Raw genomic sequence first — 27,727 nt, 5'->3', positions numbered from 1 at the left:
ACTCTCTCAATATTGCAAATTATGAAGATGTAAGACATGTAGAATGATCCTACAGAGTCCAGGATGCATAAAGTGCACAGAGATTGGGTGTATCATGCATATTGACAGTTCCGAAAATGCGTTTCGGCCCGAAAGTGGTCCGAAAGTGAAATTTCCTGTTTAAAGGGGGGGGATCACATAATCCGAAACAGGTCCGAAACATGTGTAAAAACCGCTCTACAGCTGTCAATATGCATGATACACCCAATCTCTGTGCACTTTATGCATCCTGGACTCTGTAGGATCATTCTACATGTCTTACATCTTCATAATTTGCAATATTGAGAGAGTGCAGGTATTTGGGTGAGTAGTGTAGGGATTTGGGTGAGTAGTGTAGGGAAATGGGTGAAATGGCCAAATTTCCGTCGGGATTAATTCGAGCTCCGTCGCGATTATCCCTACGCGCCCCTCGAGAGTAAGTACCCGAACGTGCCGTAAGTAAGTAAGGAGACACTTGCCCTTTCCCCCCCAAAACCGTCTACTCTACTTCCTCCTCCTCCTCCTATACCCTCGTACTTGTCTTCTTCTTGTTAATACTGGCAGGTAGCTCGTAGGTGTAGCAGACTCGGAAGAAATCAACATGGATATCGACCATCCTGGACCATCAGTATCATCCTCGGCTTCGACTTCATCAAACCCCCATTTGGCGACTTTTGTATTCGAATCTGCTTTGCCTAAAGATGACTACCTCAAGCTCATCGAACCTGGCGGTCTAGTTCATAGGCTCGTGCAACGTCTAATGGAGAAGTATGGTGGTGAGAAACAGGTCAGCATGTCCTTTGATCCCATCCAACCCCTTAGCTGATGGAGGTAGGTACGAATCGCCCTATTCATAGCTCCTTCCGAACCTCCCGATATCATCGGTGCATTTGCCACTCCTGTCACTCCTATCAAGAAGGATTTCGCCTCTCCTTCTGCCTTCCTAGGATCTTTACCAAGATTATCAATTCATTTCGCAACCGGTATGGCGGACAAGCTTGCAGAAGATTCTTGGAACATGTTCATTGATGAATCTCAACTGGATCTGGATTCCTTGTCTGGCCCCAATCATGCACATTCCAAACGCTCGGAAGCATGCCTCATCGCCGGTGTCGTAGGAGGATTAGAGGTCAGTTTCTTTCATTTTACTGCCTAGAGGAAAATGTGGGCCTAGCTGATATACAAGTTACTATTACGTCCCAAGCTTCCCGATAGCCCCACCTCTCTGAGACAAACGATAGCGTCCTTGTTTCCTGCAGGTGCCACTACTCTCTTAGCTCCTATGCTCACCCCACCGTCTACACCGCCCATTCCACCACCTAGGTCGTTGATTCTCGTTGCGCTCTCTCCGGTCGGTGAAGAGACGATGAACATGACTCCGGGCAGCGATAGCTCCGATGAGGTGGTCTCGAAACGGCATTGGTATACCATGTTCGATGGACAAGGATGGACCAAATTATCGGACAAGTGTAGAGTGAGGGATGTGGATTGTTCTCTGATCTTGAGAGGTCAGTCACCTTCCTCCGGTTTGGCCAAAACGTTGCATGACTTTTGCGTATCGGTGAGTCCTGCTCATATCGCTTGACTACTATTCCATGACTGAAGTGACAGGCTTCACCTGCCGAAGATGATATCTGGTTCGACTGTCCATCAGGATGGGACGTACGCCTCTCCGGATTCTCAATAGATTCCAGTATGTCTTTTTTTTTACTCTTACCTTCTTCTGCTGATATCATAGATACAGCGGTCTCCCCTTCACCCACTGCGGTCGGTACAGCCACAGACACTGCTACTCCATCTACCCTCGTTGATCCCAATCAGAACAACCCGAAGACGGCTCAAGCCAAAGCTCAGGCAGCTATGCTTCGGTTCATACAACAAAACGGCCTCCAAAACGGTTCATTGACACCACAACAAGCAATGGCTTGGAGGAGTCTCATGGCTGCCAAAGCGGGAGGATTAGACATGAACGATCCGGCCATGCAGCAGTTCAAGCATTTGCTCATGTTACAACAACAACAAAGACAAGGTCAGGCAGCTATGAATCCCGCAGCCGCGGCAGCGGCCATAGCAGCAGCAGCAGCTGCTGCTGCCAATGCTTCTGCGACCGCTGGTGATGCATCAGGTCCCAACATATCGAACAGTCTTCAAGAACAGATGCTCGCTCGCATGCGTTTACAACAGTTACAACAATTGCAACAGAACTCGCAATCACAACAACCTTTGCCAGCCCAACCTGGGCAAACGAATCAACCAAACCAAGGTCCACCCACGCAGACTGGTCGACCCATCGGGGCGAAAATATGGTCTGGGGATATAGTATATCCAGGGGGGACGGCTAATAAAAGTGAGAGTAAAAGATACGTCAGGGATGGAGTGGAGTTAACGGACAGATCGATTATCAATTGAAGCCATGCTCATGAGCACCGGTAGTATACCTGATTTCCACATGGATCAATGGCCAAAAGGTGTGCCCCATCAACGCGTATGCGATGTTTTGCTGATCGAGCAGAATTGGTGATCACCGCTCCTTTGCAAATGACACTGATCGGGATCCAAGAATTCGTCAAAAAGAACCGCACACCTCTTCTCGCCTTGAATCCCACAACGGGGGATCCGCAAAATGTTACGAAATACCAAAATTTTCTTTCGAGCATGTCCCAGCGGGGTACCGTAAGTCACTTGTCCCTCACACTCTCCCATGATTCGACTTCTATCCCTGTTTTTCCAGGTGTTGTGTCTTTTGTCACCGAATACCCCTTCGTCCACAACTCAGCATGACTGTTCGCCTGGTCCCTCACAGAGAATATGCCCAGTGGTTACGGACTGACGCATAGATGGCCCTCATAAGCTTCGGAACATCCGATCGAGGTTTGGTCATCTTCGGATCCAGTTTAGTGGTGCCGGGTGGTACAGAAAGGACTATGAGGATGCTTGCTGTCGTATGTATGGTAAGTCGTTATCTTGTTTGGTAGACGTGAAAATTGACCTAAAGAACGTCCCATTGCCCAATCGCCAATCACAGCCCTCGCAACTATCAACGTCGTCTTCCATATCTTCCGTTCAAAGTAGCATTGGCTCTCAAGTAAACCCAGATCCCTCCCTTCAACCAAATGTCAACGCTCAGATCAACTTAAACCCAACTATCCAATCTGACATGAACTCCCAACAATTCCCTTCCTTGCAACGTCGTCCTTCAAACTCCGAACCTGCAATCCATCAACCAGGTCTTCAGAGACCTAATTTCCGTCCTCCCAATTTCTCCCAACCTACGTCAAATATACAATCTCAACAACCCACCCAACCTCAACCAGGTATACAAGGTCCATCATTACCTCAAATGACTCCTCAACAGATGATGGCGATCCGTCAGTTGGCAGCGAAACATAATCTCAACTTAGCCCCGGAGTTTGATCTCCAAGCCGATCCCACCAAGTTCAAGGCGGTATTGGCGTGGATCCAAAGGGGGGAGGCGATGTCAAGGGAGCAAGCAGCATCCTCTGGGTCTACTGCACCAGGTCAATCGGGTCAGATGGGACAACAACCCAATGTGTATGATCAATTATCATTAGGTACGACTCAACTCAATGGAGGATTCGGTATCAATCAACCGGGTCAAGGACAAATGCAAATACCAATGCAATTGCCTCTTGGTCAAATGGGACAGATGGGTCAATTAGGTCAATCGGATCAGAATAGGAATTATCAATCAGGTGGAAGTGATTATCAATCATGATTGTTCTTATTCTCGTTCTCTGTTCTTGTCTTTTGTTCTTTTACTGTCTTTCGCATTTCCATTCTCATAAAGGACCTGTTGTATCGTATGTACTTGCAAATTTCACTGTATGATTATCATATCTTCGCATTCTGGTATCTTATATGTAAAGGGTGCAGCATTGCAGCGTCATATAGTAATTCGGAGCCCCGCATTCCGTTTCAACAACTGATCGAGTGTGAAATCTTCGCACTTTTCACCATACTTCCGGTCATTCCAACATCATCTTACCTCCCTGCATATCATCATATCTTTACATGTGTCGCATGTCGTAGTGATAGAGGATTGACTGACCGTACAAAGGTTTTGAACCCCATCTTTCGACTACTTAGTCAGAGGATTGATCATAACGTCTGACGAGAAGAAACGAATTACGAAAGCACTATGTCTCCGAAACCCTCATGGGAAGTCGTAGAGAAGAACGATACGAGTAATGTTGAAAAGGGAAAGAGATTTAGATTCAAAGTCACAGTTCCAACACTTTTATCGGCTCTCAAACATATATCAGCCACTCAACCAAAAGCTATCAAGAAGAACGTACATCTTTATCCTCCTTCTATTTATGCTCCTCAATCTATAACACTATCACCTCATCCCCCACTTACCCCTCCTTCTGGAGATTCCCCTCTACTTTCAACGAGATCTTCTCATACTCATGAAAATCCCTCCTCCCAAAGTCTCTTCGGAGAACCATGTCTTTCGACTCAAAAGACCGCATCGTCCAAAGAACGAATCAATGTAATTTCTCCGATATTTACGAACACCCCGACGGACGAGGAAGAAGTGTTGGAGGAGAAAACAGCTATCGTCAATGTCATTCAGACTAGTAATGACGCCATGGAGATTGCTCGAAGAGATATGGGTAATGACATTGGAAACAAGCAGGAGGGTATGGAAAATGTCACTACCGGTACCAGTGGACGAGCTGAGGTGACGAGGAAAGACCTGAGAACTAGACGAATAACAAGTTGGAAAATGACCGAACATATGTATTTCAACATCAATAATCCTTTTCCTACCATGGCACGGGGTTTGTTTACTGAGGAACTTGAAGAAGGAGAGGAAGGATCTCCTGCGATCAGAGAAGAAGATAAAGGAAGAGAAAGAATAGTGGGTAGGGGTTATGATAAATTTTTCAACATAGATGAGGTCCCATGGACAAATGTGAGTTGGATGCTTATACTTTGTTCTACTACCGTTTGATATGTTCAGCGAAGTTTCTCTTCACTCTATGTCCCATACCATCACTTTTCTCTCTTCTCGATCCCAGAAGATGAAAAGATATTGGACATACCGTGTATGACCGGTTCTGTCTACGCTGGGTCCTCGAGATCGTTTATATACCCCATCCCTGCCTGATAGCTGCGGCGAGGATAGATTCGAATGCATGTCAATAATCGGTCAAATACGACGAAGAAGCATAGGATCTGCACAGAGGACATTCTGTCAATTCCTTTCGAGCTGACAACCAGTGGGAAACCATGCAAGATCATACGGAAGGACCGTACTATATCACTCTGAAATCGAACGGATGTCTCATACTGATCTCTGCGATCAGTCCGGAATACTTGTTGGTGGCTTCAAAACATTCGCTTGGAACGACAGTGGAAGTAGATGATGAGATTGCCACTGGGGTTGGAGCACTGTCTTTGAAGGAGAAGGAGGAATTTCTCAATCCGCCGGAAATCCCTCAAAGCGGCTCGGGCCCAGTCCAAAGGCCAAACGTCGAGGTCGAAGAATCCGAGCAACAGACGAAGGTACACGCGGAAGAAGGAAGGAAATGGCTTCGTCGTACTCTACAAAAAAGTGGAAAGACGGAAGCTGAACTAGCGGCGAGATTATGGGAGAGGAATCTTACTGCTGTTCTTGAGGTGAGTATTTCAGCGGTTTCTAATTTTGCCTGCCTCCCCGCACCCGAGCCCACCGTTCATAGGGTAGCAGAGCATTCGAACAGCTGGTCTCCTCTGTGTTTCGGTCAGATTGTCTTCTGCCTTCATACGGAAATTTCCCATTTGAGATCGTGGAACTTTTAGACTGCTGAGCGTGTACAGTCGGTAGTAGATTTTGAGGGGTAAACACTGACTCCAAAGCTGTGCGACGACTCTTTCGAAGAACATGTCATAGCAACACCCGTTCACTGGACCGGTCTACACCTTCACGGACTCAACACCAACACAGCCACCTTTTCTTCCCTCCCCCCAGACCAAGTCGCTGGAATGGCACAGGAATTTGGCTTCATCCCCACCAAATATATCGTCCTACCCAACCTTTCCTCCGTTCGTGTATATACCGAACAAGTCTCTCAGTCCGGTTCATGGGAAGGAGAACAAATCGAAGGTTTTGTCGTTCGGTGCACTGTCAAATCATCTCCTAAAGAAGAAGGTCAGCCTCCATATAGTCCTGGTACACCATTCTTTTTCAAAGTCAAATTCGAAGAACCTTACAAGTTGTATCGGACATGGAGAGAGATCACAAGGGTCATGTTACCTCTTCTTCAGCTTAGTAAACTTTCAGAGGACAACAGAAAACAATCGGAAGTGGACATATGGAGAAAGGTCGGCAGGAAAGTGTCGAGAGGAGAAGAAGCAGTTTATGCCGATTGGGTAGGAGATATGATGAGTGACGAGCCAAGTTTATTTGATGATTATGATAGAGGGGTCGTCAGAGTTCGGGAGAAGTTTCTGGCTTGGACCGAAAGTGAAGGGAAAGAGAAGTGGGAGTTGGCAAAGAAGGGGAAATACAAGCTGAAAGGGTTACGGAAGGATAAACAGCAGGCAGAGACGAGAATTAAAGAAGGTCTAAAGAAAAAATGGATAATCGTTCCTGTGGCTGTACCCGGTTGTGGTGAGTTCATTAATATATGTGTCAGAGGATGATAACTGATGAGAATTAGGAAAGACAATGGTCGGAGTCGCTTTGAAAGAGATGTTTGGGTTCACACATACACAAAGCGATGACGTAAGGAGTAATAAGACCGCGCCGACGTTTCTGAAGAATATCGCGGATTTGTTGAAAACTCATGATGTTGTATATGCGGATCGGTGGGTTTGCCGTGTTCATCCCTCTCAGGATTTTCTCGCCTCTACTCCCGGTTTACCTCCTGCTCTCTGTGAGCTAAGAAATGACGGGCATGCACCCTCTTGGAACTCACGGAAGGATATCCCCTTCTGGTCGCTTGATCAGTGTGCTCTGTATGTGTAGAAGAGGACGAGTCTCAATGAATGTCGGATGTGATTGCTTATGACAGCAACAACCATATTGACAAACATTATGACGAGTTATCCAATTTCACCGAAAAACACAAATTTCTTAAATCATTTGACATCCACCTCATCGGTATCTTATGGGACGTCACATCTCAGCCATATCATCGAGTTCTTCGTACATGTTCTCAAAGGGTCATTCAACGCGGCGACAACCACCAAACCCTCCGTCCAGATATGACACCAAGTGCGGAACACGAAGTTGTCGTTGGGCAATTCATACGTAACTTCACTTTACCCCCTAAAGACATATTTGACCTCCTCATCACCGTCCCTATCGATTCTTCACTTGAGAAAACACTTTCACAGATCATCACTGATCTCCGACTTCCGCTGAATCTGGCTCAACCGACTGAGGAAGATGTGAAGAAGGCCGTACAAAAGGCAAAAGAATATAGAACCACAACACCGTTTCATCCCCCTGCTACGAAAGTCGGTCGTCCGCCACGATACTACGCTTTAGCTCCAGAGATATCTGTGGTGAATCTGATGGATCAATTGTTCCATTTTTTGCAGAGTGAACAAAGCGATGTCTTGGTCCTTGCTCGGGAAATGTATCAAGGTCTGAAAGACGAACGGGCTCTCACGGTCAATCCTCATATCACGTTGGTACATGAGAAAACTGTAGCGGATGAAACGGAAAGACTAGGGAACGAAATAGGACCACATGGAAGATTATGGGAGGTGTGTAAGATTATACAAGGGGAAATGAGGATGTTCAAATTCAGGTTCACTCATCTGGTTTGGAATGATAGGGTTATGGCTCTGGCGGTGGATAGCTTGGAGACCGAGCCCAACATCAAGCAAGTAAAAATGGATCTAGATGGTAAAACTCCGGTAGAAACTGGCGCGAAACAAGAACGGAAAGAAGAGGAGCATGGCCGGGGAGGTGAAGGAACGAAGGAAGAGTTGGACCTTCCAGATGACGTCAGACAGGTACTACATGTCACTGTAGGAGTCAAAGAAGGAGCTTCCGCTTTTGAAAGTCGGGCGCTGGTGAGGAAATTACGTGAGACTGGAGGGTCATTAAGGAAAGGAGAAGTGTTGGAGGAAGGAGGTCCAGTCAGGTGGGTTGACATCGAGCATCTCGGACTTGGTGGGGAAGGACGGATCAGAGGAATGTTTTAATGGTGAAGTTTGCATCACATTTGTATATGATGACTCAATGCATGAAACTACTAACCAAATAGTAACATACTATTTGCTAAGTTGTAACTGTACGTAGATCAGCATACTCGCTACTCTTGTCATGATTCCAAATCTTCTTATCCATCGATTATACCACACTTGCCGGCACAATCCAGTTTCCTGAGAGAGGAACCTATAGGCCATACTGGGCCGTAGGTCACGTTCAAGTCATGGTACACCAGTCCTCATCTGGCTCGATAGGATAGTCGTCCGGAGACGTGAAAGTAAGACTTGGATGTGGCCTGCTCATCTGGGCCCAAAGAGCCTCGCGACCTCTAAGGAACCATTCTTGCTGGGTCAAGACAAAAGTCGCCATATATTCACCTTGGCGCCACTGGTCTTGAACCCGCTTGAAACCACATCTAGTAGCTGTGTTAAGGACCCAGCCGGAGACGGACTGCTCCGGAGTGGCATGGTTCAAACCACCCCTTTGGGACCCAGCCAGAGAAACATGCCACTCCGGAGGGGTCCGGACCCACCCAGAGTAATTCACACGCCCTTGAGTTATTCACCCGAGTTTTTCCAAACTACTCTTTTCTTCCTAATGACAATTTAGTAACCAAACCTCCCAGCCGTCTATCTGAGTTGGCTCTGAGCATTGTGTAAGCAGGACAATCTCAATAGTTGCTTCAAGTTTGGTATTGTCACGGAAAGACATGGGCTGATGATTGGTGTTAGAAATTGACAAACTGCTCACAGACCATGTCAATCTCATGGAAATCACTGCAGATGGATGTGCTTGTTTAAAGCATACGGAAACAATTTCATTTAGCCATTGTTACTTCATAAACTCATTAGGAACCTGCTTTTTCTCTGGCTGGGTCTGCTGAAGGAGTCAGACCACTCCGGAGTGGAACATCTCTGGTCAGGTCTGATCGGATCCGTGCAGCTCCGGAGGGGTCCGTCTCCGGCTGGGTCCCTAACAGCTGCTTTTAAAGACGGCGCATTTTCATACCGTGCGTACCATGTAAAACTGGACAATCCAAGACCTGGCTGTTCCAAGCAGTCCCTTTCCTGCTGTGCCTCTGAACCCAACAAATTATCCTTGACAGTACTGATACCAACCTCAGTGGAGGGTGGGACAGAAGAATGGTTGAGCACAAAGGCACTCAAGAGACCAGCGATATGTGAACAGACTCCTGTACCCTGATGTCAACAGGATCCATGCGCAAACCGGTAAGTATGGTGGATTGGATGAGTGATTAGGATATAAGAGCATGTCAAAGCTGGGAGGAAAGAAGGATATATAGTTGACTGATCTACCCCGGGAGAATAGATTTGGTAGGGGTACCACACTGGGTACATGACCGGGAGAAGGCTCACCCTCCACTTCTTTCTGATAAACACTCCCCAGCAAGGCTTCGACACTGTGTACAAGATTACCAGAGCGGAAAATTCACCCTCAGTTTGTGATGGTTGGGTCTTGGCAAAAGCTGCATACAACATGCGGTCCTGGGGATGAATCTGCATCACTCACTTGTACATAAACTCAACTGATCTGAGGTTGTGTTGTGAGCTGAGATGTCTGACAATCAGGGTTTTGGAGGTGGAATACGGGCTGGTGAGGAGAGGAAGAAGTCCTTGTAGCACCAACCAACAAGTGTGTGGTCGATTGCAAAACCGTCCAGGGCGCCCTCCGTTGACGTAGAGATGTACATGCACAAGAGGCAAGACATCAAAAGAAAGATGTAGGATGAGAAGGAAAGAAAGACTCACTGCACGTTTGCTAAGAGATTCTGCCCACTCATTCAGCAGCTCCTAGTTCTGAGTGTCAAACCGCAAATGCTCCCGCACAGAGCTATCTTCCCGTGACATATTTACTATCAGGTGGGAGTGACTGTCTGGCTATCCATCAGCATTCTCCCCACAAGATCAAGGGGTTTTTATTCAGAGAGTATGACTTTGGTTCAGTTTGGAATCTACTACGTACAGCCACGGGTTCATACGTGAGATCTCTGAAGGATGGAAGTGGCCAAAGCAAAATCGTTAGACTGACGATATACGGGATCAGCTCCACTCGGTCAGATTCGAGTTTCCGTGGGTCACGGAGATTATATTTGTATGATTGTTGTCTTGTTTCTTCCCCCCTCCATTCTAAGACGTCCGAAACAAGTTGAACGACAGTGGAAATCATCTCCTGTTGAGCGCAGATTGTGCTGTAAGACAGGTCAAGATTTGGTTTGTACTGGCCTACATGTACATATAATTCAAGGTTGAAGAAGCAATTTTTCTTCATCAAAAGAGGTTCATGTTGAGGGCTTCTTGCTTTCCTTTCACAATATCAATATGGGTGGAAGGAGGAAGGAAGGGAAGAAACAAAGAGGGTGTAAAAACCGTAGGACAATACGCCAAGTCCAATGCTCTCGTCGTCAAATAGGGAGTTTAGCGGGTATAGATGAGACCACCTCCCATACCTTGTAGACTGGCTAGTGGGAAGGTGAGAAAGTGGGAGTAGTGACTAATTCTCAATGAGAAGTGTTGCGCCCAACAAGATAGGCGTACAGTACGTGTAATCCTCCCCAGTCACGGGACCCGTGCGTGGCCCTTGTGTTGGTTGGTGAGACGAGAGAGGATGCATAAAAGAGAGAGAGATGTTGCGAGTCTGATCTCGCGGAGTTTCTCGGGATTCTACATACAACTCGTGGTGGCGGTACAATCAACACTCCCTCTGCCATCATCACTGAGTCTCTGATCACTACCTAAGACAGCTTCCCCACTGTCCTAACCTTTAAACTCCCTTTACTACCTCTCGTTCCTTCTCTTTTATCCTCTCTCCTTAGATCTTCCATATTCTTCAAATGACGTTCACCTGGCAAAGCTTTGGTGAGAATATCTGCTTGTCGATCATTTGTTGGGACGTATACAAGTTGAATTTGACCATTTGACACTTGTTCACGAATGAAATGATGTCAATACTCAATGTGTTTTGTTCAAGTATGAACACCTGGGTTATTAGCCAGCGCTAAAGCTCCCTTGTTGTCACAATTCAGAGTAACCGTTCCCTTCAAATTAACCAATTCCTTCACAAGCCCAGATAACCATCTTGCTTCCTTTGCTGCTTCAGCCATCGCCACATACTCTGCTTCTAATGTTGATGTTGTGACTGAACCTTGTCGTTTTGACATCCAACTAATCACTGAATCACAGAGCTTGAAATATATCCCGTAGTAGACCGTCTTGTCACTTTACACCCTGCAAAGTCTGCATCTTCCCAACCTTCTAAACCTTTCCCCACATCTCCACCAAGAACTAAACCGTACTCTCGTGTCTTGAGGAGATAAGCAACTACTCGTAAAGATAGTTGCCAATGTGTTTCCAGGGGAGCTGCACTGAACCATGCTAGAAAGTTTGTTGCAAAGCAAATGTCTGGCCGTGTACACGCCGCTGTCCACATTAAGCTTCCAATGGCTGCTTGGAAAGGGGAAAGAGGTGCGAGTTCATCAGTTTCACTGACTGCTGGTTCATCGTGATGTTGAGTGGGGAGAGGAGCTGTCATTGGACGATGTTGTGAATGACCTGGAAATCGAGAAGCGACTTTATCGATGTACGCTGGTTGAGAAAGATGGATTCTTCTTTTTGGACGATCTCGTGTAACCTTGAGACCAAGAATCTGCTTCATTTCTCCCATTTCCGTCATTACCCATTTCCTCTTCAGCTTCTCCATTACCCCATCAATCTCCTTATTTGTCTGCGCAGTTATGACCAGGTCATCAACATACGCCAGGAGAATCACCAGTCCACCATATTTTCCTGCTGGTTGGACGTACATTCCCCAGTCTCCCTCAGTCCTTCTGAAACCCTGTTCCTCTAACGCTTTCCCAAGTTCCAATCACCATACCCTGGCTGATTGTTTCAGCCACACAGACAATGTCCCCTCTCTGCCTTGAAAGTACAGATGAGTCAAAAGACTTCTTCTACCCTGCTTTGTTGCTTGACTATCTTACAAGGATGTCACAAAGCGGGAGGGTATAGAAAAGTCAGTCGCGCGGATCATCATTTGCAGAGTTCAATTGGCCTTCGGGGCCCATGACCGTAGTCATCACATACATGTAAGAAGGGTTTGTGCAACGAAGTTCTGACTCAGGATCAGCCTGCCAGTCTAAAGTGCTGGATGCTTATTGAACAGCCACAAGGGAAGATCAAATCCTCATCAATCTTTAGACCTCTTGTTAATCTCACTGCACCTAACTGCTGTTGTCAAATGACCCTTTTCTTTGAACAATCAATGTTCAATTGTGCTTCACTCTGAACTTTCTGTCCAATCCACCTTTCCATGGGTATGTCAGCAATTGATAGCAGATCTGATTCTGTTTTCTTTGTCATTCAGACTTGAAACCGTTGCACAAGGACATGCACAGAGTCCAGACTAAACTGTCACAACCCGTTTGTGTAGCAAGATTAGCTCTCACCAGCAGAGTCAATATTGGGGCTTTTAGGACGGTTTATAATTACGGGCTTGCTATTTGGTCATGACATAAACACCCAATCTTCCTGAGGGTGTAAACCCAAAGATTCTCACTTTGGGTTCATTCACATATTCCATTCATTGCCTCACTACTTCCATCAGTGATGATGAGGTATGGCCACACCTGGTGACTGTCAGAAAGGAACCTGATCGCAAGGTCACGAAGTTACAATAACTAACAAAAGAGTGATTCCGGTAGAAGCTCATGATATACACAGAACTCATACTGTAAATGTGGTCAGAACCATTATCACACCTCTAGGTTCTTCAACGATTGACTCGCTATTCCGCTCAGTCGAGAAGCCATGTGATACTGCTTCCCGGCCTTCCAACTTTGCTCTGTCATCACGTATTCCCGCCATACCTGACCCTCTGAGAAGAAATGACGCACTTCTGAGGTGTCAGCAGATAGCGTGCTCCTTGGCATAGTTGCAGGCTCCGATATTATTCCGCCACAAGTTTCATTGATGCGCGCATAATGACAGTGTGTGTGTCCTCTTTGACCAGCAACTACCTCTGTGATCTGTATCATGTATGCCTCAGACAATGGGGACAGCAAAAAGTGTTCTCTACACTCACCTACAAAGCCCCATGATATTGCCGCATGTATAGAGATGGAATTGGTGCTTTGTGTCTCCCAGAATACTTCGGCCATTGGAAGTTCAAAAACAGGGAGTAGCACAGCAGAGCTAGAACCTGTGTTCAGTCCCCCTGGCCCCCCTGTACCGGTAGATAGGTGGAATAGATAATTCAACATCAAGTATACCACCTGAGTGGCAATTTTCTCTCTCTGAGATTGAGCAGACGTTTACGCTATACTTGCAAACGGAAGAACATAGTTGAGTCCATGAAGGAAGTCTAGACACAACTTGTGACAGCAGGCAAGATAAGGGTGGAAAGGATGGGGGGGCTGATGGTGGACGGTTATGTCCTGTAGCACTCACCCGGAATGCTTCCCGTATTGACATCCCAAAGTGACACTTTGTTGCATTCAATCTGTCCACGTACACTGTCACCGTACCCGTAAAGACATAAGCACTATCAGAGACAGTTACATCAGTGGCCACATGGCTTGCAACAGGTAGGCTATAAACTGCCCATACAAATGCGTGCTGCTGTAAGCATTCTCAAATTGATATCTGACTGTGCCATGAATCCAACACATCTGATATTTCTACAGAAACAACTCTTCACTTCATACAGGAGAAACAACATCCTTGAACAGGTATGATGAGAAATACAAGCAAATTACTTACAGTATTCTTGCTTATGTCTTGAAGCCAGTCCGTTGCGTCCTGTTCGCTCTGGGCCTCACCCCAGTAGGTTGGATCGTTTTTCAGCGCGTCACGTAATGGAGGAGTGTCTCTTGAAAACTAATGTCAGTACAATGTCTGCACTTCCTTCTACATCAGAGTTCTTGAGGTTTCCAGTCATGCCTCGGAGAGTCGATACGCAAGTGATGGACTAGGGGACCCGTGTTGGAGAGATCAGTCCGTGCACCTGCGAAGCACCAGGAAGGGGTGAAAAGATTCAAGAGTTGGGGCATCATGTGGAACTCACGACAAAAGGCCATATTTGGATCCCCCGCTGTGAAGAGAGGCGCGAAAGGCTGGACCAGCGACTATCGTCCAGGGGAATCGAGTCTTGGTCATCTTCTTTCAGTGGAGCTACTTCCGTGTTGTGCGCACAAGAATTGTCGCTTTCGCTCATATTCTAAGTTGATGCTGGAATGAGTGTTCTCGTTAGAGTGGCCGCGACGGAAGCCGCCTATAAGTAGTCGATGGTGGCGAAGAAAGCTTGCACCATCTTCCCACGCACGATGGAAGACATGAAGTCTAACAAAAGAGGGTTTCGGATCGTATCGGGTGTGATCTTCGAGTTCGACAACTACCTTTCATGCTTTCAGCGACCAAACAACCCCAAACGAGAAGAGACGACGATTTGGTTCATAAGCGATGATTTGCCCCGGGAAACATGCAAACAGGATGTCGTTACACTTTTGGCCAGATCAGACTGGTGGGGAAACTGAGACATAGCCGTGCAGCCGTCGAGCTATGAGTATGAGCGCTTTGAAGTCTTGACAAGGAAAAGGAGAGGGAGAGGTATGCATGAACAAAGGATGAAAACGTTCATATAATGAAGGATAATCGAGCGAGTCGGGCGATGTGATGTGTAGCGAGAGAAACGTAGATCTTCCGCTAGATCATTATCGCCGAGACATAAGAGAATCGATGTGCGCTCTTTTGCCATCTGCTCCTTCCCAATCTTCCCAGATGATAGAGGCGAGCCACGAATCTCTTCCTCTGGTGTTGGGGTTGTACGAATCCGGACGTGGATCTGACGTCAGCTAGTTTCTTATGGAATATCGTTTTCAAAGTCTCAGCGCTCTTCTGGTCTGCAAAACGGGAGCGGGGTGGTTGTGTCGAGGAGAGTTCATTGAGAAAGATTCTGATAGTACCACACAGAACAAGAGAAGGGAGGAGAAGGAAACAGGATCAGCTGCTTAGGGGACCTTGGCATAGTGCGGGGGAGGATATTGACCTACCCCTTGACCCTTCTTTCCCATCAGGCAGTAATCGATGATTCCTGATCAAGCCTTCGAATGTAAAGCCAAGACGAAGTGCGGCGGCGCGAGATTTGTCGTTCAGCGAATTGGTGAACCATTGGCATCTTCTCAATCCTAAGCTCCCCGAAAGTGTTTTCTTTGTCACTCCTAACTCCTTCTTACCAGCTCCGTCCATCGAAATGTCCAAACAGCCCCCTGCCTCAATGACCTCTGGTCTATATGATGTCATGACGATTGGTGAGTCGAGGATATGGTGGAGGATGAGACCGACTGCATGAGTCAGGACGTGTGTGCGCTATGATCAGCTTCTTGGTCATATGGTCTGATTTGGCCTGCGCCTGAAATGCAGGACATGTGTGTTCAAGTACGAGGACCCGTGATTGGCTTGCTTAAACATCTGAGAAGCCCGAGCCTCTAAGGTCCCAGGTATGTGGGATAGTGTGACCAGAAGACTCAAGGACACTGAAATGAAGGGGGGGGGGGGCAGTGATGGAAGAGTGAAGGCTACCTGTTGAGGACAGGTCGAGACAACTCACCTGATATGGCTTAGCAATCTGGATATGCCCTGGCTCAGCGATCATATCCGCTTTGTGAACATTGATCAATGCAATGACTCCTGCGAACTCCCATTCTTTCCTGGGTGTGGGCTTATGAGAACCGGGAGCGTCGGAATAGATGGCGAAGAACATTGCGGACTGATATTAACTCAGACAGATTAAATGACATGTGTTTCTATCTCTCTCTAAGAGCTAATTTGTCAAGGAGGGTCCCCCGAATGATGGGAATTGAGAAGACGAAGAGCATCACAGTGGTGGACAGGAGATGACTTACGGGCTCTTGACGGATCGTCTTCTCCACCCATTCCCCCACATCTTCCAAGGTGCAAAAATCCATCCCTAACCATCTTTTGATAGTTGGCTCCTGCAGGTGCATATGGAGCAAGGGTACAGCATGTTGTGACGGCTAGAAATAAACAATCCTTCTAGCATCCCCAGTTCAACTCTCTTGGGAAAAATTCGTCAATCGATGTACCCATGTACCCATGTGCCCCCAAGCCCTTCCGCAAGTTACGTCGAATAATAAGAATAGAATGGAGTAGATGAAGATACACTCACAATGAACGGCACAAGTTCCACTCGATCTGATGTTAGAGGTCGTACCTCGAAGACAAAGTTATGATCGTATTCTTCTCGCTCTGTGGTGAGATGAAGGTCGTTTAGCTTCGACTTTGCGATCGTTACGGGGCTGTATAGGTTGAGGTATACTTGATCCATGTTGATGACTAGCTAGTTGTCCTGGTATGCAATTGGCAATGCTTCTGTAGAGTAGAGGACTTAGAGTAGGAGAGAAGCTGTAACGTGGTGAGATTGAGTGTCAAAGGTGGGGGAAAGTGGGGCAAGGTGTAAGTGGCATGTGGCACTTTACCTTCTGGCGGTTTTGCAATCCGCTTTTGGTCAGGGTTCAAATCAATAAATAGCCTTTGAGTCAATACTCTCAGCTCTGCATGATTCCATTCCTAACTATCAACTTCTGCAAGTATCTGCTGTCCACTCTGTCACCATCATCAAGCTGGTGTATCAGACACACCTTCAGTAGGAAGTGTTGTGGCAGAACCGCAGGGAGGGAGACTCAATGTCACGCCCGTCGAACAACTACCTTCTAACAGACCGACGGTCGACGAACCTCGGCTAACTTGGTCCTTCTAGAACGATGTCTCACCCAACCGGGAGGGCGCAGACGTCAAAAGGGGTGTAACTACGGCGTACTTCGGCGTAGTTACTCTAACTGGGGTTTTGTTCTACTGATGGCGATGTATCTCGATTTGTAAATAGCTATCTCTATCTGTCTTTCACTACTGACAACAATCAAGGATCGCTGAAGAACTTCAGCAATCTTCTCAGCTAATATTATCTATTCCTCCTAGACGTTCATCCAACCCTCTCGCGCTTGGACGTACTTCAATGCACTTCGTCCAACTTCCCCGAATCCCCGGCCATCCTCTTCCTCCTCCGACTAACTCCGCCTAACGTCGCCGTACTTCTGCTCCCATTGTCCCTACCTAGCCTAACTCCGTCTAACTTCGCCGTACTTCTGCTCCCATTGTCCCTACTTAGCCTAACTCCGTCTAACTTCGCCGTACTTCTGCTCCCATTGTCCCTACCTAGCCTAACTCCGTCTAACTTCGCCGTACTTGGTCTCAGATGTCCTGAGTTACGTGTAGAGTAAAGAGGTTAAGGCGTGATGGGGGTTTTGATGGTCAAAGGAGGGTCATTGTTGGTGGAATAATGGAGGTGTCACAACGTAGTTCTTGACACTCAAGGGGTTACTAGTGGAAATCATGTCGGACTGAAAAGTTTTAATTGCCTGTTCACTTTCCTGGGCAATGTAACGTTCCATTTTTGTCCGCAATATCTGCTCACCCCTGTTTTCCCAATACTCCCTGGTCATGGTGTATTGCAAGACCTCTGCACCACAAAAGGTGATTGGTGTTACAACCTGAGAGCTAGGCAGTTGTTACGGAGTAACAACGAATCGAGAGGACTCTATCGAGTTCGACGGATTAGGACAGAGAAGAGTTGGAGGCAGTGCTGCAGTAGGTAGGGACGGGTTTTCCCCTTTCGAGATTTTCCCACTGGGTTTGCTCAAAGCGGTTTTTCACCTGTCCGAGTATGTACGTAGACGCTTGCAGCAGGAAGGAGACGAGGACAAGGATAGCCGTAGACAGTATATAGTACAATCAGCAAAGTACCAACTTTGCTGATTCTTCAATATCATTCTTTGGCTACATCGATTGCAGAGGAGACACGATCCATTAGCACCAGAGCCCCTAGATTTCCACGAGACATCCATCGAGTTCGACCCAACCTACGACCTAGTCGTCGTGTTTCCAGTACCGTTACAAGTTGAAGAATCAGCCTTACGCACCTTGGGTCGAATTGGAGAGTACTGTATGCTCACCAGAGGGAAAGCGCGGAAAATGATACCAGAAAAAGAGGAGTTGGAACAAGGGCTGGTCCCAGAGGAAGAAATACCAACAAGTTCTTCGAGAAGTACCATTTCACATGATCTCACTTCTACCACCACTACCCCAGATCCGCTAAATGAATTATCGCAGCAGTTGGCACAATTGTTAGCCATTATGACGATGCAACAAAAGGAACAAACTGCATTAAGGGAAGAACTGGCTACGATGAAAGCTGACCGACAGAACCAACAGATACTCACATCGAAAGGGGCAAGTTCGATCGAAGTCGAAGAAAACAAGCCGTGTTTGGAGCCAAAACTTACCAATAACGAACGAACAGGAAGAACCAGGTGTGGGGATCCACCTACCTTCAGTGGAGAACGAGGAGAATTGGACAACTTCCTTGCAGCATGTCACATGAACTTCGAATTCAAAGGGGCAGAGTACGCCACCGATCGCAGAAAGATCCTGTTCATGTACGGGTATCTTCGAGGCACCCCTCAAATGCTTATAACCCCGGCCATAACCAATCCAAGTATATGGAATTCGACCGAATGGCTAGAGAGCTACGACAAATTCATCCAGCATTTACAAACTCAATTTGGAGACAGTAACATGGCAGGTACGGCTATGAGGAAATTGCAGGAGTTAAGACAGACTGATACGGCCGCCGAGTATTTTGCCAACTTTGAACTTTGGTCCACACACCTTGGAAAGGTACCCGATGCCATGAAAATCGCCTCAGCCATACAGGGCCTGAAGGAAGAGCTATTGAAAGTGGTAGTGGTAAATAACACCGACCCTCGAACCAAATCGGACTGGATCTATTTCAAACAACATGTGATAGGGACTGAGGAGAACCAACGGATGGCTGAAACGATGATTGCGGCGAATCGATGGGCTGCTAGACGCAAAAATGAGACGACCTGGCTTCCCCCTCGATCGAATTCGATGCGAGTGGATACTAGTCCGCCCAACCCGGTAGAACGCCACTCACAATCGACTGGTAGAGGACCCTTGCCTGGTGGAAAACCAGGGATGATGAATTATGGTCTACCAAATGACCCTCCGGTCACTTGGACAGAGGACGGAGGACGTCTCAGCGAGAACGAAATGACTTGGAGGAGGGAGAACCGACGTTGTCTCAAATGTAGAAGTCCAGAACATTACGCCAACAACTGCCCAAATGGAGGAAATACGAGGAACAACATCAGGGGATCCCCAAACCCGCATAACTCACCAATTCCTAGTGGATCGAACTCGATCCCAACTGGATCCAAAGGGCCACTAGTTCGAGGAATGGCGGTGACCTTTGAAGAAGAGGGAAACGAATACCTGGCCTAAGTGATGCGACCACTTGCGGCCAGGATCTAACAGAATCGCACAAAATTCAACTACCAATAGATCTCAGTAATGACTCGGCTATAATATACATAAAGATACAGACAGAAAAAGATACCCTACGATTTGGAATGTTAATTGATACCGGAGCTACCGGAAGATATGTACAGCCGGCCTGTCCATTATACCATTTGTTTCCAAAGAGACAGTATCAGAAACCACGGAAGATCAGATTCCTCGATGGAACAACCGCGACGTTAGTGACCGAGTATGTAGAAGCTGAATTGGATTTAGGAGAAGGACTCAAAATTGCGACTCGACTGGATGTGATGGCATACGAAGGACCCGAGGTACTGGTGGGATTGGACTTCTTAAAACAGTTTCGGGCAAGGATCGATTGTGGAAAGGGATTGATCGAGTTCGACGGAATCGGACAGGATAACGGTTGGAAGTATCCAAGATTGGAGGAAGGATTGGTAAGAGGAACGGCGTTGGAAAAAGGAGAAGATGAAATGAGCGAAGAAGAGTTACGACAAGTCATACCGACACAATGGCACCAATACCTGGAGTTATTTAAGGTGGAACGGGCCAGAAAACTACCACCAAAAAGAGAATGTGATCACGAGATCGAATTGACCCCCGGAGCAGAACTAAAACCAGGTCCAATCTACCAACTGGATGAACATGGGGACGCATTCCTAAAGCAGTGGATCAATGACGGTTTGGCCAGCGGCCATTTACGAAGGAGTAAATCACCTTATGGATCTCCTGTATTCCTGGTTCCGAAAAAAGGAGTGATTCCCTATCGAGTGGTAACAGATTATCGGGCGCTTAACAAGGTAACCGTTAAGGATTCATACCCAATGCCACTCATCTCGACACTACTCGATCGACTTCAATTAGGAAGGATCTTCACTAAACTCGATTTGAAAGGGGCTTACCAGTTAGTCAGAATAAAGGAAGGAGATGAACATAAAGCTGCCTTACGAACAAGATACGGCAGTTTCGAGAGCACAGTCCTAAGGGACGGGTTGTGTAATGCACCAGCCACCTTTCAGAACTTTCTACAAGACATGTTTCACGATCTACTTGACGAAGGGGTAGTAGTTTATATCGACGACATCACGGTATACTCCGACACGATCGAAAACCATCAGATAATTGTCCAAAAGGTGTTAGATCGACTACTTGAAAACGATTTGGTCGTCAGTCCGAGGAAATGCGAATGGAGTTCAAGTGAAGTAAAGTTCCTGGGGTATGTAATAGGACACGAACGGATCGAAATGGATCAAGAAAAGGTGAAAGCTATTCTAGAATGGGGAGAACCCATGACAGTCCGGGATACTCAAGTGTTCTTGGGTTTTGCGAATTTCTATCGGAGGTTTATCAAGGGGTTTTCGCATATTGTAGGACCTCTCACACGATTGACCAGGAAAGATCAAGCTTGGAACTGGACACAAGATTGCCAAAAGGCTTTTGACGATCTAAAGAAAACATTCACCACAGCACCGGTACTTCGACATTTTGATAGAACCCGACCGACTTGGATCGAAACCGATGGATCCGACTGCGCGATAGGTGCGATAGCGTCTCAAAGATTCCCTCACCCATCAATAAAGGGAACCACCGAACTTCACCCAGTTGCGTATTGGTCTCGAGCAATGACACCCTGTGAACTAAACTACACGGTAGGAGAGAAAGAATTACTAGCCATCGTGGACTGCCTGGTCGCCTGGAGGCCCTACTTGGCTAACAGTAGTGATGTTATAAAAATCATTACAGATCACAAGAACTTAGAGTACTTCCAAAGCAAGCGACAACTAAATCGAAGGCAAATGAGATGGTTGGAAATATTGGGAGACTTCAACATAGAGATCACTTACCGACCAGGTAGCAAAAATGGGGGAGCAGATGCTCTGACAAGACGAGGAGATTATCATCCGGGAAGAGGGAGTAGCAAGGACCCGGATCTAAACAAAGGCAACTGGCTACAATTGCTACCGACACACAAACAAGTTGGATCGAATTCAATGGACTCAGAACACAAAGGACCAAGACACATAGTAAGAGGAGCAATCCGAGAAGACTCATTATTCGGACTCATCAAGAATGGACTGAAAGACTCAGAAGACATAGCAAACATACGACGACTAGGACTACAAATGACACAGATACATAGCACACAGGACACACAGAGCACACAGGACACACAGAGCACACAGGACACACAGAAGACACAGATTAGCAACGAGACACCAATAGTATCTTGGACACAAAGCGGATTACTCTTGTACAAAAACAGAGTAGTCATACCAGAAGGACAAGCAAGATTAGAAGTAATGAAAGCAAGACACGATTCGATATTAATAGGACACCCAGGAAGAGATAAAACCATCACCTTAGTCAAAGAGGATTATTACTGGCCACATTTGGACGAGTATATTGCGAAGTACGTAAAAGGATGTGAGATCTGTAACCGACATAAGACTCATCGACATCAACCGTATGGACATCTAGTCTCTTTACCAGTACCCACGCTCCCGTGGACAGATATCTCTATGGATATGGTGGGACCCCTACCAAAATCGACCGAGTTTGACGCGATACTAGTGATAGTCGATCGACTAACCAAGATGGCTAGATTTATTCCATGTACAACTGGACTAACAGCGAACAAAGTGGCCGACATCTACATCAAGGAGATCTTTTCAAAACATGGAGTACCTCGAACAATCGTATCAGATAGGGGAACTCAGTTTACAGCGGAAATTTGGAAGGAAATATGTCAGTTCCTGGGAATAAAGAACTTATACTCGACTGCGTATCACCCTCAAACAGATGGACAAACTGAGCGAGTAAATCAACAGATGGAAATCCTGCTCGGAATGTATGTAAACTACAACATGGACAATTGGGATCAACTTCTACCAATTGCTGAGTTCGCTTATAACTGTTCGCCACATAGTAGCCACGGTCTGTGTCCCTTTGAAGCCTGTTACGGCTATGTGCCACACTACGACATCCATTCGCACGACATTCGATCAAAGTCAAACAAGTTGGAGAGGAAATGGAGAGATATGGGAGAATTACATGCGGCTGTTCAAGAACAGGTCAGGATGGCTAATGAGATTAGTGCAGAATACTACAACAGGAGACACAAGAGTATACCAGAAGAATTCAGAGAGGGAGAACAGGTACTACTGAGTACGAAGTATCTTACGACGGAAAGACCCAGTCGAAAATTAGAAGCAAAATACGTTGGCCCCTTCAAGATCATAAGGAAAGTTGGAAAAAATGCTTTCGAATTAGATCTACCTCCATCAATGAAAGTGCACAATGTCTTCAATGTCACGCTGTTGGAACCATATCCTAAGGACATGATACCAGGTCGACAGATACAACCCCCACCGCCTGTAGTAATTAACGGCCAGGATGAATTCCATGTGGAAGCAATCGTGGACAGCAGAATTCGACGAGGAAAGGAAGAATTCAAGGTAAAATGGTTAGGATACACAGGAAATGCGGCCTATGACTGGGAACCACGAGAAAATGTAGAAGAGTTGGCCGTTTTTGGTGAATTTTTGGAAAAGAGGAAGAGGGACCCCAGAAGAAAGTGAGAATTCGATCAAGATCAACAAAACTGGGTCAGAAATAAATGCATACACAGGAAATATAGCTACAAATAGAGAGATATAAACACACTACTCAATGGAGGCGTTAGAATCGGCTCGGGGACGACGGGCCAAAGCGGGAATACGAATGACGTTGCGAGGAAGAGGAGTACGGGGAGAAGAGGAGGGACCGGCGACTGGCTGAGAGGAACTCAATCCTGTAGGATCACCAGTAGAGGTAAGATGATCCAGAGTTTCATCGGCAGAAGGAGGAGCGTAGTTGGCGGAAATAAGATGAAGGGATTTGTAAAGATCCAGATGTTGAGAAGGGAGAGGAAGGAGAAGGGAGGTAAAGAGATGGATGTAACCCGAAAGTTGGGTCAGACAGGCGGGTTGGTCATGGGCAGGAAGGGATCGATAACGGACCGAAGCCGCACAAAGTTCGTGCTCCAGTACAAAGGTAACCTTGGAAGTGACAGTTCTTGCTCCCACAACGATACCCTATACATCAACATCGACCAAGTTCGAAGGAAATAGACAGGTACCTCACGGAATTTGGACTCAGGATTGTTGGTCTTCACCGAACATTTCGAAGTACCCTTAGCAGAGCATTCACCACACACACCACCGACTGAATTGCATCAACATCGAACGAGTCGCAGCAAGAACTTACGAGGGCCAATACAACCAACACGAAAGTCTTCACCACCATCGAGACGACGTTGACAATCGGTACAGAGCTCACCCTCTAGCCGAACAACAGCACCATTTTTGTTGCGGAGGCGCCAACCTTGGGCCAAACGATCGAGCTAATGATTAGAATCGATGAAACTCAAGAGAATTCGAGGCTTACAGCATTCTTAAACCACTTTACAGTGGGCTTGATGGCGTTGGTTTCGCGGAAACGGCCCAGAGCTTCGTTCTTCAACGCGAGACGAACAGAGGAGAAGGTCATGCCGGCCCAAAGGGTAGCTAACAGGTCAGAAGCGAACAGAACTCGGTGGAATTCTCACCGATTTCGGAGTCTTTTCTATCCTCGAGCAACTTAACCAGTTCCTTGTTGACGGGAACCTTGCGAGGGGCGTGAAAGATGCCACCAAGCTCGTCGGGAACCTCCACAAGTTCGTCGGAAGCCTCAGAAGGAGGACCAGTAAGTTGCTTACCGGGAGAATTTGCATTTTCGACGACGGTAGGGTGTTCGGATTCAACGGATTTGGCGGGAGATAGGTTCTCACCAGTGGCAGATGGCCCAGCACCCCCTTCGAAGTCGAAATATTGCTCGATGACATGGTCATCAAGGAACGATTGTGCTTCGCGAGAAGGACCGGATTGATACTTCTCCTTAATGGTATCGAGAGCTCGTCGAGACGCATCGACCAATGGGGGTTGAGAGGAGGCGGCTTGGGAAGTAATTCTCATTCTTTTCGTTTGACGCATGAGAAGTTCGGGGTCGACGTCGGGTAAAGTTGCCAAGGTAGAGGCTCGAGTTTGACGGGAAGGAGTGGAAGAGGACAACTAGTCTCGTCAGCCAGCGAGAAATATGAGGATATACATCGAATTCGAAAGGAATTGCTTACAGTACGCTTAGACATGCTCACAGACAGGTCAGAGTTGGAAGGATGCTCTAAGATATGAGTAAGATATGGATGGATAATGATAGATAAGTAAAAAGAATGACAAACAAGAGGTAAAGAGAGAATGAGGAGGAAAGAAGAGAAAAAAGACGGGGAGGTAACTTGGTCAGTAATTTCTCGATCACATTGGAGGTCCGTGCGGGTGACACGTTTTCATGGCAACCGTCACACTAGCGTGGGTATGATGTCAGGGCGCACCAAAGGTGTCTAAGAACAATCCATGTGCATCACCTGGTTACAGGGTTCAGGATCCTCGGCGAGGATCCTTGAGACAGGGGGGGAAACTTGTTACGGAGTAACAACGAATCGAGAGGACTCTATCGAGTTCGACGGATTAGGACAGAGAAGAGCGGGAGTTGGAGGCAGTGCTGCAGTAGGTAGGGACGGGTTTTCCCCTTTCGAGATTTTCCCACTGGGTTTGCTCAAAGCGGTTTTTCACCTGTCCGAGTATGTACGTAGACGCTTGCAGCAGGAAGGAGACGAGGACAAGGATAGCCGTAGACAGTATATAGTACAATCAGCAAAGTACCAACTTTGCTGATTCTTCAATATCATTCTTTGGCTACATCGATTGCAGAGGAGACACGATCCATTAGCACCAGAGCCCCTAGATTTCCACGAGACATCCATCGAGTTCGACCCAACCTGCGACCTAGTCGTCGTGTTTCCAGTACCGTTACAGCAGTGACCTAACCTAACTTCAGTGGACGACAGCAATAAGACACGAAGTGATAGCGTAGAGTGGATTGGACGATGATGAAGGACACCTCAGTGTAGACGCTTTATGGCGTAAGTCACTTAAGCAATTGGGATATGTGAAGTGGGTGGCAAAGTTTGTGAGAGTAACTTATGAGAATTCATCGACAAAGAAAGAGCCCTCATGAAGGGGGTTTATATAGACAGCATTCTCTAACCGGTATCACTTTGGTGATCATATCTCAACCAATCACGTAAATGCCTCACCAAATCCGTGAGTCACGGATGTGGACCGTGATCCATGGATGTGAACCGTGATCCACAGACGTGAACCGTGATCCACGGATTTAGGTTGTTCCTGAAGTTATGACGCAATGTGTAGTGTCATAACAATTGGGACGGGGTCTGAAGCATCAGCTGAGTGATTGTCACGAGGACCAACTAACCAGCATTGGCTCGATATAACAGTGCCCAACGGAACAGTGATCTAAACCACTGTGACGAAAAGGCCTATTAATCGGCGGTTAACACTACCGCCGATCACTGGTTAAATACCCTTCCCCGACTTTCGCTCAACTTGTCACACACTTTGTGACATTATACACTCTTTTGGGCCCCGCGTGGGGCCCCGACAAGGGGACCCCGCTTTGGGCCCCCACACTGGGAAGGGTACGACAGACCGAAAACTTACTCCAAGAGGGGGGTTTTCCAAGTAGGGGCTGAATTACCCCCGGCGCCGTCCGGGAGTCGAACCCAGGACCCTACCCGTAACCGCCGATTAATCTGTCACGAGGACCAACTAACCAGCATTGGCTCGATATAACAGTGCCCAACGGAACAGTGATCTAAACCTGATTTGGGAGGAGGCTGCTGTGCACAAGGCATCAAGCCCAGTGCTAAAACAAGCCTACTATAAGAACTATAGCATGAATGGCTTGCACAGACTCATGTACAAGGGGAACCGGAGTGCCCGGAGAAAACCCCTTGGTACCACTGTGACGAAAAGGCCTATTAATCGGCGGTTAATACTATCGCCGATCGCTGGTCAAATACCCTTCCCCGACTTTTGCTCGACTTGTCACACACTTTGTGACAGTGATGTGTATATGCAGTTGTAAGACGAGCCCTAGCACTCAGACACCTGATGTAGGCGGCAGAGGAGAAAGCAGGTGTTCTGTATTGACACATACCCGCAAAGCCAAGACTGGCTCCAACTTTCTGGCTTATCTCATTGTCTTTGTGAGCAAGCCTGTTAAGACCTGTCCCCAACGAGAGGTTGTCGGGATGTGGAGACAGGGTGGACAGCAGACGTTTACCGCAAGCTTGGTCTACGACTGGCGGGGGTAGACCGTAGTGCTGGTGCAAAGGTCGACAGAAGATGTATCGAGTAGGAAGGAGGTAATAAATATAGATCAAGTATAAGAGTGTCTAGTAGTTAGAACTATATACAAAGGAAGGTGGGACTTCGGAGTGAAGACCCAAAGTCAGGCTTGATGATAGATGGAGTGCCACCCGTAGGATGATCTTGCACTGTCTATGGTCAAAGATGACTTTGGGGAGAGCGGAGAGGTAATGAGGAAAAGTGAGGTGTTTTGAGATAGTTTTCGCCGTTAAAGTAGATACCCATTCCGCCGCCTTTATATACCTTTCAGAATTACACGTTTTCACAATGATTCCCACAATCCACAATGTGGCGTGTGGAGTCACATGACTTGCACAATTCCACAATGAGGTGTGTGGAGTCACATGACTAGCACAATTCCACAATGAGGTGTGTGGGGTCACATGACTAGCACAATTCCACAATGAGGTGTGTGGGGTCACATGACTAGCACAATTCCACAATGAGGGGTGTGGGGTCACATGACTTGTGTTATGACCAGGTCATAACAAAGCCAGATCACATGACTGACATCCAAGCCTCCCAGCTTAGAAAGATCGTAACATGTCACCGGTGGGGTCTAATCCCCAATGGGTAGGCAAGGTGACTGAGATGGGGCTGTAACCCAATACTTGTCTCTGGCTCGTAGAGCTTGAGGAGTATACAGAGGGTGACAAGGTACTGAGGGAACTTGTCACAGCCGACGAATAACTACGCTCTATTGGACCGACAGTTAACAAACCTTGGCTAACTTAACACTTTGGGTTCAATGTCTCACCCAATGTCACGGCTGTCAAATAATTTCTCTCTAACGGACCAACGGT

The 27,727-nt window shown here is 47.0% G+C and overlaps 7 protein-coding genes across 7 annotated transcripts; 4 read left to right on the top strand and 3 right to left on the bottom strand.

Annotated features, from left to right (window-relative positions):
- The first annotated feature begins 463 nt into the window (after positions 1-463).
- Positions 464-3,866, top strand: TREMEDRAFT_73079 (uncharacterized protein). The gene is made up of 10 exons (XM_007002151.1): positions 464-477; positions 583-805; positions 854-1,147; positions 1,205-1,579; positions 1,630-1,711; positions 1,757-2,365; positions 2,412-2,486; positions 2,531-2,691; positions 2,856-2,969; positions 3,014-3,866. The coding sequence occupies exons 2-10, from the start codon at positions 620-622 to the stop codon at positions 3,752-3,754; spliced, it is 2,637 nt and encodes an 878-aa protein (XP_007002213.1). The 5' UTR covers positions 464-477; positions 583-619; the 3' UTR covers positions 3,755-3,866.
- Positions 3,867-4,753: 887 nt separating this feature from the next.
- On the top strand, positions 4,754-8,112 carry TREMEDRAFT_20952 (uncharacterized protein; the record flags this gene model as incomplete). Its single annotated transcript, XM_007000387.1, has 7 exons — positions 4,754-4,957; positions 5,266-5,403; positions 5,539-5,664; positions 5,884-6,637; positions 6,687-6,834; positions 7,041-7,863; positions 7,930-8,112. Coding segments are annotated over 7 exons (2,376 nt in total), but the record flags the coding sequence as incomplete, so codon positions are not given.
- A 4,847-nt stretch (positions 8,113-12,959) lies between these two features.
- Positions 12,960-14,419, bottom strand: TREMEDRAFT_59655 (uncharacterized protein; the record flags this gene model as incomplete). Its single annotated transcript, XM_007001707.1, has 5 exons — positions 12,960-13,102; positions 13,289-13,499; positions 13,654-13,821; positions 13,966-14,082; positions 14,270-14,419. The coding sequence occupies 5 exons, from the start codon at positions 14,417-14,419 to the stop codon at positions 12,960-12,962; spliced, it is 789 nt and encodes a 262-aa protein (XP_007001769.1).
- A 496-nt stretch (positions 14,420-14,915) lies between these two features.
- Positions 14,916-16,549, bottom strand: TREMEDRAFT_70975 (uncharacterized protein; the record flags this gene model as incomplete). The annotated part of the gene is made up of 5 exons (XM_007002020.1): positions 14,916-15,046; positions 15,255-15,570; positions 15,812-15,970; positions 16,107-16,196; positions 16,391-16,549. The coding sequence occupies 5 exons, from the start codon at positions 16,547-16,549 to the stop codon at positions 14,916-14,918; spliced, it is 855 nt and encodes a 284-aa protein (XP_007002082.1).
- A 1,395-nt stretch (positions 16,550-17,944) lies between these two features.
- On the top strand, positions 17,945-19,584 carry TREMEDRAFT_59653 (uncharacterized protein; the record flags this gene model as incomplete). The annotated part of the gene is made up of 3 exons (XM_007001706.1): positions 17,945-17,999; positions 18,092-18,775; positions 19,019-19,584. The coding sequence occupies 3 exons, from the start codon at positions 17,945-17,947 to the stop codon at positions 19,582-19,584; spliced, it is 1,305 nt and encodes a 434-aa protein (XP_007001768.1).
- Positions 19,585-20,093: 509 nt separating this feature from the next.
- Positions 20,094-23,198, top strand: TREMEDRAFT_26177 (uncharacterized protein; the record flags this gene model as incomplete). The annotated part of the gene is made up of 2 exons (XM_007000668.1): positions 20,094-21,644; positions 21,753-23,198. 2 exons carry the CDS (start codon positions 20,094-20,096, stop codon positions 23,196-23,198), a joined length of 2,997 nt encoding a protein of 998 aa, XP_007000730.1.
- Positions 23,199-23,572: 374 nt separating this feature from the next.
- On the bottom strand, positions 23,573-24,784 carry TREMEDRAFT_59651 (uncharacterized protein; the record flags this gene model as incomplete). The annotated part of the gene is made up of 5 exons (XM_007001705.1): positions 23,573-23,823; positions 23,866-24,001; positions 24,046-24,164; positions 24,206-24,707; positions 24,770-24,784. 5 exons carry the CDS (start codon positions 24,782-24,784, stop codon positions 23,573-23,575), a joined length of 1,023 nt encoding a protein of 340 aa, XP_007001767.1.
- Between the last annotated feature and the right edge of the window lie 2,943 nt (positions 24,785-27,727).

Source organism: Tremella mesenterica, assembly GCF_000271645.1.
Source record: "Tremella mesenterica DSM 1558 unplaced genomic scaffold TREMEscaffold_1, whole genome shotgun sequence".
NCBI classification, from domain to species: Eukaryota; Fungi; Basidiomycota; class Tremellomycetes; order Tremellales; family Tremellaceae; genus Tremella; species Tremella mesenterica.
This window is presented reverse-complemented; position numbering and strand designations above follow the sequence as displayed.

What these genes read in the sequence shown, in the direction of transcription:
- TREMEDRAFT_73079 (XM_007002151.1), top strand. Translation starts at nt 620, where the DNA reads ATGGATATCGACCATCCTGGACCATCAGTATCATCCTCGGCTTCGACT. An exon ending in AGGGGGGACGGCTAATAAAA is followed by an intron (nt 2,366 to 2,411) that starts GTGAGAGTAAAA and finishes GTTAACGGACAG; the next exon opens with ATCGATTATCAATTGAAGCC. An exon ending in CATGGATCAATGGCCAAAAG is followed by an intron (nt 2,487 to 2,530) that starts GTGTGCCCCATC and finishes CTGATCGAGCAG; the next exon opens with AATTGGTGATCACCGCTCCT.